This window comes from Lepus europaeus, chromosome 23, assembly GCF_033115175.1.
Source record: "Lepus europaeus isolate LE1 chromosome 23, mLepTim1.pri, whole genome shotgun sequence".
NCBI classification, from domain to species: Eukaryota; Metazoa; Chordata; class Mammalia; order Lagomorpha; family Leporidae; genus Lepus; species Lepus europaeus.
Window position 1 is genome coordinate 18,540,641 of NC_084849.1, and position 20,063 is coordinate 18,560,703.

The 20,063-nt window shown below is 42.2% G+C and overlaps 1 protein-coding gene across 1 annotated transcript in view; it reads right to left on the reverse strand.

The window, feature by feature from the left end:
• Positions 1 to 19,688, reverse strand: part of PIWIL3 (piwi like RNA-mediated gene silencing 3) — a 52,698-nt gene extending 33,010 nt beyond the window's left edge. Inside the window, exons 1-8 of the mRNA XM_062182314.1 lie at positions 19,545 to 19,688; positions 18,781 to 18,811; positions 15,628 to 15,750; positions 6,679 to 6,893; positions 6,041 to 6,162; positions 5,015 to 5,095; positions 3,838 to 4,035; positions 1,425 to 1,536 (exon numbers count right to left, since the gene is read on the reverse strand). Of these exons, the coding sequence (XP_062038298.1) occupies positions 1,425 to 1,536; positions 3,838 to 4,035; positions 5,015 to 5,095; positions 6,041 to 6,162; positions 6,679 to 6,893; positions 15,628 to 15,750; positions 18,781 to 18,811; positions 19,545 to 19,688 (1,026 nt within the window). The remainder of the gene's footprint in view (positions 1 to 1,424; positions 1,537 to 3,837; positions 4,036 to 5,014; positions 5,096 to 6,040; positions 6,163 to 6,678; positions 6,894 to 15,627; positions 15,751 to 18,780; positions 18,812 to 19,544) is intronic.
• Positions 19,689 to 20,063: the final 375 nt, after the last annotated feature.

Genomic DNA, 20,063 nt, shown 5'->3' on the forward strand with positions numbered 1-20,063 from the left:
TTTCTAGGAACGCCCCCCCCCCCCCATGCCACTCTGGCTGGAGTTCACCGACTCTAATAAATCTTGCTTATTCCATCTTCTTCCATCTCCTACACCATACATATCTTTTCTTTTTGTAGAAAATCTTGCTTTGATTTTTCTTTAGTAATCCTCACCTGGACAATCCTCACTATGACCTGACAAACAAAGTGCACTTGCTTCTTTATCAGCCCTCGTATTAAGACTGAAGTGTCCACGAATTTGGAGATTTGGATATTAACACATAATTGTTATCATTTTAGATTGTATTGTGCATTTTTATTCTTTGAGGCCCAAGCTCTACGAGTTAAGACTTCTAGATAATATTTTCATATCTGAAGTGTTAGGAAACTGGCACAGTTTTAGCCAGGTGGCCACATGGCCCAACCTCTGTGGTCAAGCTCCACCCCCATCCTAATGGGTTTTGCTGCTCCTGCTTCCCTGCCCGCCCTCAGGCAAAGTTTTAAAAGGGCTGTTCCTGAACACATGCTCTCTTGGCCCTTCTCCCCTGCGCTCTCTTGGTTCCTCTCTCTAGCCTCCTCTCCTGCCCTCTTGGTTCTTCCTCTCTTGGCTTCTCTCTGCTCTCTTGGCTACTCTCCTCCTCTCACCCTCTTCTCTCTCTTCTCTTCTTGCTAGCTCCTCTCCTCTCTGTTTCTCTCTTATACTCTTTCTCTTTCCCTTCGCTGCCCCTTCACTCCGGTCTGTTGGGTGTTCCCCAATAAACCCTTTACCTTATTCCGGCGTTCGGTGTGTTTTGTGACCGCTAACATTAATTTCTACCTAAGCACTCTATATATTTAAAACTAGTATAAACACTTCCAAGACTGACAGAATAGACAGAAGAGGCTATGCTATTTATGTGACATTACCCTATATATAACATTTAAATACACAGACAATAGCATTATTTCCCTTTTGGGGATTTAGCTCTACTTTTGTTCCTCATTATGTGTGTTATATGTCCACACAGAACACAGACACACAGACACACACACACACACACACCCCTATTCAACTATTCAAATTCAACTTCAGAGAAACCTAAATAAATGACATGAAAGGGGCTGGCGCTGTGGGGTATTAGGTTAAGCACCTGCCTGTGACACCATCATCCCATATGGGTGCCATTGAGTCCTGGCTGCTCCACTTCCAATCCAGCTCCTTGCTAACATGCCTGAGAAAGCATCGGAAGATAGCCCAAGTTCTTGGGTCCCTGCACCCATGTGGGGGATCCAGAAGAAGCTCCTGGCTTTGAATTGGTCCTGCTCTGGCTTTTGCAGCCATTTGGGGAGTGAATCTGTGGATGGAAAACCTTTCTCTGTAACTCTGCCTCTCAAGCAAATAAATCCTTAAAGAAAAATGACATGAAAAATTTTACAGTTTATATGTAAGAAAAAATTTCATACCTCCATGTAGTAATCTACAAAGGTGACTACACTGCCATCTGCTCTCTTAAATGTATTTTTAGGATATTTATGCCAATTAATGTCATCAATTCTGTAGGTTCTGTTGTTGTATCTGTGGAATAATTGTAACACATGGCATTATTCCAGACTTAATCATTGTATGGAACCATGTAGAAAATAAGACATTGAAAACACTACAGGTAACTGCAAGATACATCAGATTTAGTAAGACAGAAATCATGTACCATATAACTCACTGATTTATCTGAACAATCCACTGAGTTTCAGTATATACAAAGTTGCACAAATATAAGTTTTAGAACGCTTGCATCACCCAAAGCAGAAATATTGCCATAAGCAGTCGCTCCCTATTTCTGCCCTAATTGTCCAGCCCTCAGGCAGCCACAATTCTGTCTCCATACATTTGTTTACTCTTGTACTTCATATAAATTGAGCTACACACCATGTGATCTTTCCCAACTGGCTTCTTCCACTTAGCATAGTATTTTCAAAGTTCTTCCATGCTGTACTGTGTGTCAGTATTTCATTCCTTTTTATTTCCAAGTAATATTCTGTTGTGTGGATATACTAAATTTTATATATTCACTTGCTAGTTGATAGGTATACCATTGTTATACTTAATAACATTAAGAGTACCCATATCCTAATTTTGGTGGACAAATGTTTTCATTTCCCTTGGGTATAAAACTAGTGTGGAACTTCTGGATCACTTGGTCATGCTATGTTCTTTGAAGCAACTATGTTATTTTTTACTTCCATCAGCAGTATAAGTAGGTTGGCTCTGATTTTTCCACATCCACACTGATACTTGTTAGCAAATGTTTGCTTTAGCTGTCCTAGTGAGTCTAAGGGGACATCTCATTGTAGTTGTTACTTGCCTCTTCCTTGGGGGTGGCCTAATGATGTTCAGTAGTTTTTTATTTGTCATTAGTACATTTTCTTTGGAGATTGTCTATTCCTTTGCTTTTCCCATTTTAAGAACTGAGTTGTCTTAAAAACTCAAATTTTCAACATTTTCACCATCAAAAAATGTTCAACACTTGCTAACCCATAGCAAAACATCACCTGGAACCCCATAGATAAGTATAATTTGTATGTGTCTTAAGAGCTTAAAAACAAAAATCAGGTTATTTGTTGCATTGTACATGTGTCATGTATTTTAGATGTAACCTGTGACAGAAGACAGTTGTAAACCACCTATTTGTCAGCTATGTTTATTTCCTTCAACATTGTACTTTGAACAAAAGTTTAATACATAAAAGTCCCATTTATCTTTTTATTTTGTTATTGTTTATACTTTTTATGTCCCATCTAAGAAGGTTTTGCCTAAAGTTAAGAAGATTTATTCCTGGGGATGGCATTTTGGCACAGTGTGTTAAGTCTCTACAGCGTTGGCATCCCATATGGGCACCGGTTTGAGTTCTGGCTACTCCACTTTTGATCCAGTTCCCTGCTAATGTGCCCAGGAAGGCAGTGGAAGGTGACCCAAGTGCTCCTGCACTCCTGTGGGAGACCTGGAAGAAGCTCCTGGCTCTTGGCTTCAGCTCCTGGAGAGTGAACTAGTGGATGGAAGCTATCTCTCTCCTTCAAATAAATAATTTTTAAAAGTCTGTATAAAATATTTACTCCTATTTTTCCCCCTAAGAAAATTATACTTTTAGCTCTTACACTTAGGTCTATTTTGAGTTCATTCTTGAGTTAAATTTGAGTTACCACTGTGTATTGTGTGTGAAGAAGGGGAACGTGGATATTCAGTTGTCCTAGCAATATCTTGAAATGATTCTTCTTCCCCCTATTAGAACTGTCTTGATACCCTTGTCAAAAGACTGTTGGGTGTGAGGGTTAACTGTGGGTCCTTAACTATATCCCATAGATCTAAAGGTAGCTTAAAGGTAGCTTAATGCCCGCAGCACCCTGTTTAATAATTATGGAATTGTCACAAGTTTTGAAGTTGGGCAATATAAGTTCTCCAACTTTGCTCTTTTAAGATTATTCCTACTAAGTCACTTGTTCTTAATGTTAATTCTCATATTGAGTTAATATCTTTAAGGTAGAAGGGAAGTTCAAAATAAAACTGCCTTTAAATGGAAAGTTGCTGATGGATCACAAAACAACTAGATATGTACAACAAGCAGAAAAAGGAAAGGAATTCCGTTATGTGCAAGCAAGGGTTCAGAGCAAAGGGGTTCTAAGGATAGCATCAGGCACTGTAAGGACAACATCATCTGTACATACTCTGCCAAGTTGCATGACCAGGCGAGGAACGTGTCCAGTGATCGTGCTGTGTTCATACTCTTTTTACTCCCAAACGTCAGCATTTAACTGTTAGAAAACCACAGGCCCATCTGTTGTGGGAAGGTCAAAGTGGTTGCTTTTTGAAAATCGGACTTACTTTGTGATTACAATTGATCCAATTAGTTCTTCCTCCACGCTCTTCTTCCAATCTCCATATTGGTTGTTTTCATAGATCCTTGCTATTATATCGTAAGCAGTCTCCATTCGGATCAGTTTGTGACTCACATCAGCACAGAGGGTAAGGCTGTTTTCGTATTGCAGAATAGACGTAATATAGCCAGGCCAGATTTCCATGCTGCAAACAGTAAGTGACATGATGATCTTCAAGTCCAAGTTTGCAACATGAAGCCAAGCTTTTCAGGGCCTGAGCTCGAAGACAAATACTTAGCAGTCATTTGCTCCCAATTCCTTATCTTTAGTAAGGACTGGCCTTTTTGAAGGACCTCCAAATAAAGATTGACCAGAAGTGCTACTTACAAGTTAATACATCATCTTTGTAAGACCATTTTTATTATCACTTACAGGCTTAGCTCTCCATCTGTATACATAAAATATAGAACTTTTACAGTTAGCTTCTTTATATGTCAATAAGGAATATAAACACATACAAATCAGTTTAATTGCTATGATTGAGGTATTTAAGGAAAAATTTGTCACCCAGGTTTTAGGGTTCCTGTGATGTTTGCAGAACCAAATACTTTATGGTTCATGATTTATGCTAAAATTTTATTTTTTATTTTATTTTTTGACAGGCAGAGTGGACAGTGAGAAATAGAGACAGAGAGAAAGGTCTTCCTTTGCCGTTGGTTCACCCTCCAATGGCAGCCACGGCTGGCGCACTATAGCCGGCGCACCGCGCTGATCCAATGGCAGGAGCCAGGTGCTTCTCCTGGTCTCCCATGGGGTGCAGGGCCCAAGGACCTGGGCCATCCTCCACTGCACTCCCTGGCCACAGCAGAGAGCTGGACTGGAAGAGGAGCAACCGGGACAGAATCCGGTGCCCCGACCGGGACTAGAACCCGGTGTGCCAGCACCGCAAGGCGGAGGATTAGCCTAGTGAGCCACGGTGCCAGCCTATGCTAAAATTTTAAACAGGAAACTTTTCACTGCATTTTAAATTTACATTAAACTGAAAACTTAATTGCTAATGATTGGTGGGTACCACTAAAAAGGCCATCCCTTATAAATCATACCACTTCCCACGAAAGTAACTTTCTCAAAAGAATTATATGGTCAAGTCTATAGAATACAAGATTTCTTCACTTTATACACACTTATGTTCGTGGAACTCCCTTGCTTCCTTGTTGTTGTAATAGTTGCGACCAATCTGCTTCAAATTCATCAACCTCAGAACTCTAGAAATTGAAAGAACAAGATTTGTTGGAAATATACTCATTATTAAGCAGTTGATAACACACATAAGAATTCATTAGGAAAAACAAGCTGTCTATGGGTTTGTTAATTTATCAATTAACACAAAATAACAGATAAGTAAATTACATTATGAGATAGTTTCATTTGACCTCAGTGCTTCTGTCTCCTCGTAACAAAAATATCATGTAGATGTCATCTAAATGCCCTTCATTCTGAGAGCTGACCACAACACCTTTCACACAGTGTATCCCAAGTTTTAATCTTCAGCATTTGTTCATCACAGCGAGTATGGAATAGAAAACAAATGTGGGCCTGTGTGGTGGCATAGTGGGTAGAGCTGCCACCTACAGTGTTGGCATCCCATATCTGTGCTAGTTCAAGTCCTGGCGGCTCCAATTCTGATCCAATGCTCTGCTATGGTCTGGGAAAGCAGTGGAAGATGGCCCAAGTTATTGGGCCCCTGCACCCACGTGGGAGACCCAGAAGAATCTCCTGGCTTCGGATCAGCACAGCTCTGGCCATTGTGGCCAACTGGGGAGTGAACCAGAGGACGGAAGACCTCTCTCTCTCTACCTCTCCCTTCTCTATGTAATTCTTTCAAATTGATTAATTAATTAATCTTAAAAAAGGAAAGAAATGTATTTGCACTAAAGAAGAAATATGCATAGACCTGTTAGTCCTTCTCAACGGGTACCAGACATGGGAAATAGGGACAGGCAGGGATCAAGTACAGATCAGGCATAAGCTACTGAACTTGCACATTCTGCTTGAGTCTCCAGTATCATTTCATCTCAAAAACCCTTCACTCTCTCAATACCTGGCATTGTCAACGACAAAAACCCTAGAAGTCAACAGCTGTTGACCTCAAAACTGAGACACAGGAATTCACAACTCAGTCCCACAGAAAAGAAATCCAATGAACACACCTTCGAAAGAGGATGTTGAAATAGCGTATGCAATCGGGGTGGCTGGGTCGGAGTTTCTTGGAAAATTGCAGTGTAATATCTACCTCTTTATCATCATCATTCAGGCCGGTAATCTCTTCTCTCTTGAGGTACACAACAGCAAACAAGTGTCCAGACGTTCCTCTCAAAGCTCATTTCTACATACTACATGGCACAACTGTCTTTCCCCGAGACACATGCATACAGAAAATGTGTTCCACAAACATGAAGCATCAGAGTTTAATATTGAAAACATCCTAAATTCCTATAAGTTGACTGTATAGAAAATTTATTGGAGAAAATAAGACCTATGAAAGTGATGGGAATTTGGGGGGCGGGGAGCTGAAGTTTTGAAGGAAATACAAAATTATTCAAAATTTTGTTACTCGCTTTTTTTTGTCATATGGTGCTTAAATTTCACTTAAATGCCATTGAAGTACTAAAAACGGAGGCATTATTGAATATCAATGAAGATGAAACATGCACATGGCCTTTGTCACAAGTGACATGGCCAAGAGGCCCTAGGGATATCTTTATGAACCAATGTAGACAGAGTTTTATTTTGAAAAACAGAAGTGGAAATGGGAAAGGAAGGCAAAGGTCCAATAGCAATACTTAACCAAGTTTTGTAGTTGTCTGGGTAATATTAACGAGTTTCCATCCAACAGAAAGTAACTCCCAAGTTTTGACTTGTTTTGAAGAAGTAAAGCCGTACGGAGGGCAGTATCTTCTACTTCTGGTTGGAAGTTCATGGTGTATACATAAGCATTCCACTGGGGCTGGGACGTCACTCGGAAATGGTTGGCCAAAAGCGTTACCTTTTGACCTTCTGAACCTGGAAGATTGAACCACATGGCAATAATCAAAGAAGATGACCCACTGGACCAAGGAATTCAGATGCTGCTCTTCTGACAGCGGCAGTTAGCTGCACCAAGGACATAAACAAAACAGTGAATATTTGTCTTTATCTGGTGTCCAGAATGTCACACCAGCAATTGTCAAAATGCAAGCCCACAAGGATAAAGTTTGAGTAAGATTAAAATATTTAACAATGGGGGTGGAGCCAAGATGGCGGATAGTGAGGACGTGTGCCGTAGTTCGGGAAAATAAAGTTTCATAAAAGTGGAATTACTGTAGCCTCAGGAAAAGATTCAAGAAAAAAACTGCAGAGGAAACGCTTCTGGATCTAGTGGATGTGATACAGAGGACCTACAGGGAGCCCACCGCGTGGAAACCCAACCGCGGGAGACCAGTCTCAGAATCTCCCCAGCGCGGGAACCAACGGGAGGTAAGACAAAGGCGTCAGAAACCCGAGACATTGGGGGGGAAAAGCAGAGGCCTCTGAGCAAAACAAAGAGCAGGCACCATTTTACATATGTAAAGGGCCGCCAAGGAGTTCACAAACTCAGTAACCTTGGAACTTGGGAGAAATGTGAGAACACATTGAGGGCTGCATAAACTCTTTGTGTGGTCCCAGGGGTAGATCAAACGAATACTCACAGAGGCCAGACTTTAACTACACTCAATTCCACTCACCTGTACCGAATAACTTCCCGAGTCAAAAAAAAAAAAAAAAAAAAAAAAGAGAGAGAGAGAGCGAGCAATCCAGCAAGGAGCAAGGGAGAGAACAATCTGGGTGAGTCACTTTTTGTTCAGCCTTAAACCCGAAGAATCAAGCGGAGCTCTCTGGCCACACCCATCACAGCCTCTAAGGATCCATCAAAGCAGACAGCCCACTTAGAGGCATAGTATAACGAGAAAAAAACACCACAGCCAAAAACAAAAAACACATAAATTATCTCCAACATGCCAAACAACAAACATAGAAACCGAGGTAACAAGAGCAAGGAAGCTACTATAATGCCCCCAAATGAACAAGACACCCCAATCCAAGATTATGAAGATGAAGAGATAGAGGAAATGCAAGAAGTGGATCTCAAAAAATTGATAAGAACATTAAGAAGTTCTCAAAAACAAATTCTTGAACTACAGAAATCCTTAATGGACAAGATAGAAAATCTCTCTCGTGAAAATGAAATATTAAGGAGGAATCAAAATGAAATGAAACAACTAGTAGAACATGAAACTGTGATAGTGACAAAAAACCACAATGAAATGAAGAACTCAATAGATCAAATGACAAACACATTAGAGAGCCTTAAAAACAGAATGGGTGAAGCAGAAGAGAGAATATCGGAATTAGAAGACAGAGAACAGGAAAGGAAACAGTCAAATCAAAGAAAAGAAGAAGAAATCAGAAATCTAAAAAATACTGTCAGGAATCTACAGGATACTATTAAAAAACCCAACATTCGGGTTCTAGGAGTTCCTGAAGGCATGGAGAGGGACAAAGGATTAGAAGGCCTTTTTAGTGAGATACTAGCAGAAAATTTCCTAGGTTTGGAGAAGGACAGAGACATCCTAGTACAGGAAGCTCATAGAACCCCTAATAAACATGACCAAAAGAGATCCTCACCACGACACGTCGTAATCAAACTCACCACAGTGAAACACAAAGAAAAGATCCTAAAATGTGCAAGAGAGAAACGCCAGATTACTCTCAGAGGATCTCCAATTAGACTCACAGCTGACTTCTCATCAGAAACCCTACAAGCTAGGAGAGAATGGCAAGATATAGCCCAGGTACTAAGAGAAAAACTGCCAGCCCAGAATATTATATCCTGCAAAGCTCTCATTTGTGAATGAAGGTGAAATAAAGACCTTTCACAGCAAACAGAAATTGAAAGAATTTGTCGCCACTCGTCCAGCCCTGCAAAAGATGCTTAAAGATGTGTTACATACAGAAACACAGAAACACGGTCACCAATATGAAAGAAGATAAAGGAAGGAAACCTCACAGCAAAAGATCACAGGAATCTCAAACCATATATTAGAAAAAGTCTTTGGCAAATGACAGGGCAAAGTTACTCCTTCTCAATAGTCACATTGAATGTTAATGGCTTGAACTGTCCAGTTAAAAGACACCGATTGGCTGATTGGGTTAAGGAACAAAACCCATCTTTTTGCTGCTTACAAGAAACTCATCTTTCCAACAATGATCCATACAGGCTGAAAGTGAAAGGCTGGAAAAATATATACCACGCCAACAGAAATGAAAAAAGAGTGGGCGTAGCCATCTTAATATTGGACAACATAAACTTTACCACAAAAACTGTTAGGAGAGACAAAGAGGGGCACTATTTAATGATTAAGGGATCCATTCAACAGGAAGATATAACAATTATCAATGTATATGCACCTAATTACAGGGCACCAGCTTATTTAAAAGACTTGTTAAGGGACTTAAAGGGAGACTTAGACCCCAATACAACAGTACTGGGGGACTTCAATACTCCACTCTCAGAGATAGACAGATCAACAGGACAGAAGATCAACAAGGAGACAGTAGATTTAAATGACACTATAGCCCAGATGGATCTAACAGATATCTACAGAACATTTCATCCTACATCTAAAGACTTTACATTCTTCTCAGCAGTACATGGAACCTTCTCTAGGATTGACCACATACTAGGCCATAAAGCAAGTCTCAGCAAATTCAAAAGAATTAGAATCATACCATGCAGCTTCTCAGACCACAAAGGAATGAAATTGGAAATTAGCAACTCGGGAATCCCTAGAGCACGTGCAAACACATGGAGATTGAACAACATGCTCCTGAATGAACAATGAGTCATAGAAGAAATTAAAAGAGAAATCAAAAATTTTCTGGAAGTAAATGAGGATAAAAGCACAACATACCAAAACCTATGGGATACAACAAAAGCAGTGTTAAGAGGAAAGTTTATATCAATAGGTGCCTACATCAAGAAATTAGAATGGCACCAAATAGATGAGCTTTCAAGTCATCTCAAGGATCTAGAAAATCTGCAGCAAACCAAACCCAAACCCAGTAGGAGAAGAGAAATAATTAAAATCAAAGAAGAAATCAACAGGATTGAATCCAAAAAAACATTACAAAAAATCAGCCAAACAAGGAGCTGGTTTTTTGAAAAAATAAACAAAATTGACACCCCATTGGCCCAACTAACTAAAAAAAGAAGAGAAAAGACCCAAATCAATAGGATCAGAGATGAAAATGGAAACGTAACAACAGACACCACAGAAATAAAAAGAATCATCAGAAATTACTACAAGGACTTGTATGCCAGCAAACAGGGAAATCTATCAGAAATGGACAGATTCTTGGACACATACAACCTACCTAAATTGAGCCAGGAAGACATAGAAAACCTAAACAGACCTATAACTGACACAGAAATTGAAACAGTAATAAAGGCCCTCCCAACAAAGAAAAGCCCAGGGCCAGATGGATTCACTGCTGAGTTCTACCAGACATTTAGAGAAGAACTAACTCCAATTCTTCTCAAACTACTCAAAACAATCGAAAAAGAGGGAATCCTCCCAAATTCTTTCTATGAAGCCAGCGTCACCTTAATTCCTAAGCCAGAAAAAGATGCAGCATTGAAAGAGAATTACAGACCAATATCCCTGATGAACATAGACGCAAAAATACTCAATAAAATTCTGGCCAATAGAATGCAACAACACATCAGAAAGATCATCCACCCAGACCAAGTGGGATTTATCCCTGGTATGCAGGGATGGTTCAACGTTCACAAAACAATCAACGTAATACACTACATTAACAGGCTGCAGAAGAAAAACCATATGATTCTCTCAATAGACGCAGAGAAAGCATTTGATAAAATACAACACCCTTTCATGATGAAAACTCTAAGCAAACTGGGTATGGAAGGAACATTCCTCAATACAATCAAAGCAATATATGAAAAACCCACGGCCAACATCCCATTGAATGGGGAAAAGTTGGAAACATTTCCGCTGAGATCTGGTACCAGACAGGGATGCCCACTCTCACCACTGCTCTTCAATATAGTTCTGGAAGTTTTAGCCAGAGCTATTAGGCAAGAAAAAGAAATTAAAGGGATACAAATTGGGAAGGAAGAACTCAAACTATCCCTCTTTGCAGATGATATGATTCTTTATTTAGGGGACCCAAAGAACTCAACTAAGAGACTACTGGAACTCATAGAAGAGTTTGGCAAAGTAGCAGGATATAAAATCAATGCACAAAAATCAACAGCCTTTGTATACACAGGCAATGCCATGGCTGAGGAAGAACTTCTAAGATCAATCCCATTCACAATAGCTACAAAAACAATCAAATACCTTGGAATAAACTTAACCAAGGATGTTAAAGATCTCTACGATGAAAACTACAAAACCTTAAAGAAAGAAATAGAAGAGGATACCAAAAAATGGAGAAATCTTCCATGCTCATGGATTGGAAGAATCAATATCATCAAAATGTCTATTCTCCCAAAAGCAATTTATACATTCAATGCAATACCAATCAAGATACCGAAGACTTTCTTCTCAGATCTGGAAAAAATGATGCTGAAATTCATATGGAGACACAGAAGACCTTGAATAGCCAAAGCAATCTTGTACAACAAAAACAAAGCCGGAGGCATCACAATACCAGATTTCAGGTCATACTACAGGGCAGTTGTTATCAAAACAGCATGGTACTGGTACAGAAACAGATGGATAGACCAATGGAACAGAATAGAAACACCAGAAATCAATCCAAACATCTATAGCCAACTTATATTTGATCAAAGATCCAAAACTAATCCCTGGAATAAGGACAGCCTATTCAATAAATGGTGCTGGGAAAATTGGATTTCCACGTGCAGAAGCTTGAAGCAAGACCCATACCTTTCACCTTACACAAAAATTCACTCAACATGGATTAAAGATTTAAATCTACGACCCGAAACCATCAAATTATTAGAGAGCATTGGAGAAACCCTGCAAGATATAGGCACAGGCAAAGACTTCTTGGAAAAGACCCCAGGAGCACAGGCAGTCAAAAACAAAATTAACATTTGGGATTGCATCAAATTGAGAAGTTTCTGTACTTCAAAAGAAACAGTCAGGAAAGTGAAGAGGCAACTGACAGAATGGGAAAAAATATTCGCAAACTATACTACAGATAAAGGGTTGATAACCAGAATCTACAAAGAAATCAAGAAAATCCACAACAACAGAACAAACAACCCACTTAAGAGATGGGCCAAGGACCTCAATAGACATTTTTCGAAAGAAGAAATCCAAATGGCCAACAGACACATGAAAAAATGTTCAAGATCACTAGCAATCAGAGAAATGCAAATCAAAACTACAATGAGGTTTCACCTCACCCCGGTGAGAATGGCTCACATTCAGAAATCTACCAACAATAGATGCTGGAGAGGATGTGGGGGAAAAGGGACACTAACCCACTGTTGGTGGGAATGCAAACTGGTTAAGCCACTATGGAAGTCAGTCTGGAGATTCCTCAGAAACCTGAACATAACGCTACCATACAACCCAGCCATCCCACTCCTTGGAATTTACCCAAAGGAAATTAATTTGGCTAATAAAAAAAGCCATCTGCACATTAATGTTTATTGCAGCTCAATTCACAATAGCTAAGACCTGGAACCAACCCAAATGCCCATCAACAGTAGACTGGATAAAGAAATTATGGGACATGCACTCCATAGAATACTATACAGCAGTAAGGAACAATGAAACCCAGTCATTTGCAACAAGATGGAGGAATCTGGAAAACATCATGCTGAGTGAATTAAGCCAGTCCCAAAGAGACAAATATCATTTGTTTTCCCTGATCGGCGACAACTGAGCACCAAAGGGGAAACCTGTTGAAGTGAAATGGACACTATAAGAAACAATGAACTGATCAGCTCTTGTCCTGACTCTAGATGTACAATGTAATACTTTATCCTTTTTAGTATTTGTTGTTGTTTTTGTTATTGTTGTTCTAGTACTAGTGGTTGAACTCTGTAATTAACACACAATTATTCTTAGGTGTTTAAATTTTAACTGAAAGGTGATCCCTGTTAAATTTAAGAGTGGAAAAAGAGAGGGAGGAGATGTACAATTTGGGACATGCACAATCAGACTTGCCCCAAATGATGGAGTTAGAAATGTGCCAGGGGATTCCAATACAATCCCATCAAGGTGGCATGTACCAATGCCATCTCACTAGTCCAAGTGATCAATTTCAGTTCACAATCGATGGCTCTGATAGGTCTAAGAATCAAAGGGATCACACAAACAAGACAAGTGTCTGCTAATACTAACTGATAGAATCAAAAAGGGAGAGAAAGATCCAACATGGGAAGTGGGATACACAGCAGACTCATAGAATGGCAGATGTCCTAAACAACACTCTGGCCTCAGAATCAGCCCTTAAGACATTCGGATCTGGCTGAAGAGCCCATGAGAGTATTGTAGGCATGGAAAGCCAAGATACCATGGAAAAGAAAAAAAGAAGAAGACCTAAATGAAAGATCTCTGCGAGTGAGATCCCAGTGGAAAGAACGGGGCCATCAAAGAAGGAGGTACCTTTCTCTGAAGGGAGGATAGAACTTCCACTTTGACTATGACCCTATCGGAATAAGATCAAAGTCAGCGAACTCTAAAGGCTTCCATAGCCCTGGCAACTCATGACTAGAGCCTAGGGAGATTACTGACGCCATGAACAGGAGTGTCAAATTGTTAAGTCAGCAACAGAAGTCACTGTGTACTTACATTCCATGTGGGATCTGTCCTTAATGTGTTGTCTAATGTGCAGTGATGCTATAACTAGTACTGAAACAGTATTTTACACTTTGTGTTTCTGCGTGGTACAAACTGATGAGATCTTTACTAATTATATACCTAATCGATCTTCTGTATATAAAGATAATTGGAAATGAAAAAAAAAAAACCTGGTGTTAAATTGGAAATGGCATAGAAAATTAATTAATTAAAAAATATTATGTAGGATCTTTGTCTTTAATGTGCTGTACACTCTTATTTAATGCTATAACTAGTACTCCAACAGTATTTTTTTTTCACTTTGTGTTGCTATATGGGGGCAAACTGTTGAAATCGTTACCTAATATATACTAAACTGATCTTCTGTATATAAAGAGAATAGAAAATGAATCATGATGTGATTGGAAGGGGAGAGGGAGCGGGGAAGGGGAGGGTTGTGGGTGGGAGGGAAGTTTTGGGAGGGGGAAGCCATTGTAACCCATAAGCTGTACTTTGGAAATTTATATTCATTAAATAAAAGTTTAATTAAAAAAAGTATTTAACAATGGCGCCGTGGCTCAGTAGGCTAATCCTTCGCCTTGCGGCGCCGGCACACTGGGTTCTAGTCCCGGTCGGGGCACCGATCCTGTCCCGGTTGCCCCTCTTCCAGACCAGCTCTCTGCTGTGGCCAGGGAGTGCAGTGGAGGATGGCCCAAGTGCTTGGGCCCTGCACCCCATGGGAGACCAGGAGAAGCACCTGGCTCCTGCCATCAGAACAGCGCGGTGCACCGGCCGCAGCGCGCCTACCGCGGCGGCCATAGGAGGGTGAACCAACGGCAAAAAGGAAGACCTTTCTCTCTGTCTCCCTCTACTGTCCACTCTGCCTGTCAAAAAAAAAAAAAAAAATTTAACAATGGGGCCAGCACTGTGGCGTAGTGGGTAAAGCTGCTGCCTATAATCCTGGCATCCCATATGTGTGCCACTTCAAGACCTGGCTGCTCTACTTCCAATCCAGCTCTCTGCTATGCCCTGGTGGAGCCGTGGAAGATGGCCCAAGTCCTTGGGACCCTACGCCTACGTGGGAAACCCAGAGGAAGTTCCTGGCTTCGGATTGGCGCAGCTCCGGCCATTATGGCCAACTGGGGAGTGAACCAGCAAATAGAAGGCGTCTCCCTCCTTCTCTCTTTCTGCCTCTCCTTCTCTCTGTGTAACTGACTTTCAAGTAAAATAAATCTTTTAAAAATATTTAACAATAAAAATAAGGCAAGAACAAAACTTCTGCTCCTTCCAGAAGGGAATACAGTGAGCTACCGTGTGTAACAATATTTAATTAAAAAAAAAAAATCTTGGGGCCGGCACTGTGGCGCAGCAGGTTAACACCTTGGCCTGAAGTGCTGGCATCCTATATGGGCACCAGTTCGAGATCTGTCTGTTCCAATTCTGATCCAGCTCTCTGCTATGGCCTGGGGAAGCAGTAGAAAATGGCCCAAGTCCTTGGACCCCTGTACCCGTGTGGGAGACCCAGAAAAAGCTCCTGGCTCCTGACTTTGGATGGGCACAGCTCCGGCTGTTGCAGCCAACTGGGGAGTGAACCATCAGATGGAAGACCTCTCTCTCTCTGCCTCTGTTCTCTGTGAAACTCTGACTTTCAAATAAACAAATTATTTTTAAAAATCAACACAACCAAAGAATCAGTCATTCTACTTAAGGGGTTATAAAAGGAAAAGAATACAGAATTCATTCAAGACTTTGCCAGAATTGTCATTTCTGCACAAGTAAATGCTATTACAAGTATGTGTGTGGTGAGGCGGTGCCTACACTTAACACTGATGATAGGAAAATTTATAGAGTCTGTTACACACAGAATGTCTGTTTCTAACCCAACACTTACAGCGAACAGCTCTATAAAACTAAATTGTTATAGGCCAGCTTACCTATTTTTGATGTTTTAACGTGTTCCATGTTCTGCCTGGTATTTACCACGTGGTCTTCAAAGAGTCCGCCAGTCCTCGGCTTCACTGATAATGTCTGCAATTTAGCTGAAAGCTCAGCTTCTCCTATGGATGAAGAAAGGTAAAAGCCAGAGATTCACTCAGTGAAAAGGGAAATGTAATTTAAAAAAGACAGTAGCAACCCCCAGTTACTCCAAGAGGTAAGGTTGAAAAGATGACATCAAAGGATCTGAGTGACATCATCTCAATGGGTTGCCATTGAAGCCTTTCTATCAAGTCCCCAGTCTATGGCTGTGGTTGCCTTGGCATTCCAAATATTTCTCTCTGTCTCTCTCTCTTTTTTAAAGAATTATTTATTTGAAAGAGTTACAGAGAGAGGGAGAGACAGGTCTTCCAGCTGTTAGTTCACTCTCCAAATGGCCACAACAGCTGGAGCTGTGCTGATCCAAAGCCGGGAGCCAGGAGCTTCTTTCTGGTCTCCCACATGGGTGCAGGGGCCCAAGCACTTGGGCCATCTTCTGCTGCTATCCCAGGCCACAGCCTGGATCGGAAGAAGAGCAGCAGGGGCTTGAACTGGAGCCCATATGGGATGCCAACACTGCAGGCTGGGGCTTTAACCCACTGCACCACAGTGCTGGCCCCCATTCCATCTATTTCTGTTAAGGCGCTTGCTCTGTTTCATCAGGTACTTGCTCACAGCCCAACATTCTAGAAATCTAGGTTCTGGCTCTCCATCTTCCAATCAGCCCACTCCTTGGCACTACACTGCCTTTAGTGGCCATCAGGAAGTGACCGGTGAAATTGGCTTTTGATACAGAATGACTGATCTATTTTTTCTATTAGTAGTAATTGCAATTTTACTAAATTTTAAGATTTAAATAGATTTAGGTGGTTCTACAAAGTCGGCATTTGAATAACACTGCAAAGCAGTTTTTCAGTGAGAAGTGGTATTGCAAAACCAAGACGATATACACGTTCTCTGCAAGTCCTATACCTGTGAATGGCCAAGAGAGGCCATGTCTTGGGTTACAATTTTTTTTTTTTTTAAACAGGCAGAGTGGACAGTGAGAGAGAGACAGAAAGGTCTTCCTTTACCGTTGGTTCACCCTCCAATGGCCGCTGCGGCCGGTGCACTGTGCTGATCCAAAGGCAGGAGCCAGGTGCTTCGCCTGGTCTCCCATGCAGGTGCAGGGCCCAAGCACTTGGGCCATCCTCCACTGCACTCCCGGGCTACAGCAGAGAGCTGGACAGGAAGAGGAGCAACTGGGACAGAATCTGGCACCCTAACCAGGACTAGAACATGGTGTGCCGGCACTGCAGGCGGAGGATTAGCCTATTGAGCCGCGGTACCAGCCCAAAAATTGTTTTCTTAAAAATAGTAATTCTGAAAACCATTATGCCTAGTTTATGATGCTTTTACAAGAGTCTCAATTTTTATAATTGAAAAATTATTTAACTATATTTTATTCATAGAAGTCAGTGATTTTTAACAAACTCTCAACTAAGTCCTGACACATGTAGCAAACAAACACATTAAAATTCATTTATTGACATTTGCAACATGACATGTACTATACATAGTTAATTCCAATGCCTCAGAGGTATCATCAGTTAACAAAAAAAGGAGTACTTCAAACAGTTTATGGATAAGTAGAATTAAGAGAGAACTTTAGGATGGGCCTGCGTTGTGGCATAGTGGGTAAAGCCACTGCCTGCGATACTGGCATCCCATATGGGTGCCTGTTTATATGTTAGTTGCTCCACTTCTGACCCAGCTCCCTGCTAACAGCCTGGGAAAAAGCAGTGGAAAATGGTCCAAGTGTTTGGGTCCTTGACTCCCAAGTGCTTCTGGCTTCAGCCTGGCCCAGCACTGGCTTTTTGCTGCTCTCGGGTTGGAGGGGTGAATCAAAGGATGGAAGATTTCCCCGCCTCTGTGGCGCCAGCATCCCATATGAGCGCCGGTTCATGTCTCGTCTGCTCTTGTTCTGATCCAGTTCTTTGCTGTGGCCTGGGAAAGCGGTAGACCCAGAAGAAGCTCCTGGTTTCGGATCTGCCCAGGTTCAGCTGTTGTGGCCATTGGAGAGTGAACCAGCAGAGGAAGATCTGTCTCTCCCTCTCTCATTCTACCTCTCAAATAAGTAAAATATTTTAAAAGGAATTTTTCAAGAAGATATTTTGGTGCAAAATATTTTTGAAATCCAGAGCAGACACTTATCCTACTGGTTAAGTTGCCTGCATACTACATGGGAGTACCTGGTATGATTCCCAGCTCCAACTTCTGACTCAAACGTCCTGCTAATGCAGACCCTGGGAGGCAGCAGGGGAGGGGCTCAAGTAGTTGTATTCCTGCTACATTCACAGGAGACCTGGACTAGGCATTTGGGGAGAAAACCAGCAGATGAGATCTCTGTCACCCTGTCAGTGCTTCTTATAAAATTCAATTTTTGAAATCTGCTCATTTTCTTAAGATTTGTTTATTTGAAAGTTAGAGTTACACAGAGAAAAGGAAAGAGAGAGAGAGAGAGGTCGGTCTTCCATCTACTGGTTCACTCCCCAGTTGGCCACACTGGCTGGAGCTGCGCCGATCCAAAGCCAGGAGCCAAGAGCTTCTTCCAGGTCTCCCACATGGGCACGGGGCCCAAGGCCTTCAGTCATCTTCTACTGCTTTCCCAGGCCATCGTAGAGAGCTGGATTGGAAGTGGAGCAGCTGGGATATGAACCCACGTCCATATGAGATGCCAGCACTGCAGGTGGAGGCTTTACCTGCTATGCCACGGTGCCAACCCCTGCATCGTTTTCATAACATACATCTCCGTGAACTGTAAGACCCTTGTATGTATGAATTTATTTTTGGCACCAAAGCAAACTTAAAATTCCCCTTTCTATGAACTTTTTGAATTACCCTCCTCTATGTTTTAAGTATCCAAGTGTATAGCTTCATGTTAAGGGTTCTGGGTTCTGTATTGTTCTAATATTTACCTGCATTTTTTTTTCCCATGTTTACAGTTTGACCCCTCAGAAGCTATTTTTGCTATAAGAAGTGGATAATCAGTTCTGGATATCTTATCACATTAGCTTTGGATATTTTAATCACAGGTTCTTGGCAAATGACAATTCACAAGCCTGTGTGCTCACCTGTACCAGCGTAATGCGGGTCACTTGTGACCTGTGAGGATGGTACATTGCGGGTGAAACACCCAGAAGGGCAAGGAGTTGTCTGAACTTGCAAATACAGCAATTTAAGAAGTCTGGTGCTGTGGCGTAGCGGGTTAAGCCGCCGCCTGCAGTGCCGGCATCCCATGTGGATGCTGGTTCGAGTCCTGGCTGCTCCACTTGTGAGCCAGTTCTCTGCTATGGCCTGGGAAAGCACTAGAAGATGGCCCAAGTCCTTGGACCCCTGCACCTGCGTGGGAGACCGGGAGGAAGCTCCTGGCTTCAGGTCATCCCAGCTCTGGCTGTTGCAGCCATCTGGGGAGTGAACCAGCGGATCGAAGACCTCTCTCTTTCTCTCTCTGCCTCTGCCTACTGTAACTCTGCCTTACAAATAAAAATAAATAAATCTTAAAAAAAAAAAAGCAGCAGCAGCCAAAGAAAAGGTGTCCCTAGAATTCCTAGCTAACTGAACTATTTTAGAGAAATATTTTGTAAAAATTTGAAAAGCAATTCTATTGAGTTGCCTTATGAAAAACCATCTTTGTCCTAAGCTTTTAGGTTTAAGGCCAAACACTGACAGCCTGATAATTCACTGAAGGACAGGACAAAGTCACAAGCTGTACATTCCCCATTCTGCCAAACCTCATGGGAATTTGAGGCTTTGTGTCCACAACTTTCTATCGTTAGAAGGCACCTGCTGCGTTAAGCATCCCCTAACCCTCATCTTACCCCCATTCCCCTCTCACCTGGAGATGCGACTCCTCCTTCTGCTCCTTTTTGTTGCTCATGTGCAGCCGGCAGGCCTCTCTCCCACGCAGCCCCTGGGCTTCTGCCACGCACAGCTGCTCTGCCTCTCGAGCGTGCAGCTGTAGGACCTCTAGCACGCGCATGGCCTGGGCCTCTGGCACGCGCACGGCCTGGGCCTCTCTCCCATGTAGCCCCTGGGTGTCTCTCAGGCGCAGGGCCTGGGCCTGTCTCCCATGCAGCCCCTGGGCCTCTCTCACGCGCAGGCCCTGGGCCTGTCTCCCATGCAGCCCCTGGGCCTCTCTCACGCACAGGCCCTGGGCCTCTCTCCCATGCAGCCCCTGGGCCTCTCTCACGTGCAGGCCCCGGGCCTGTCTCCCACGCAGTCCCTGGGCGTCTCTCAGGTGCAGGCCCCGGGCCTGTCTCCCATGCAGCCCCTGGGCGTCTCTCAGGCGCAGCCCCTGGGCGTCTCTCAGGTGCAGGCCCTCGGCCTCTCTCCCATGCAGCCCCTCTCTCTCGTG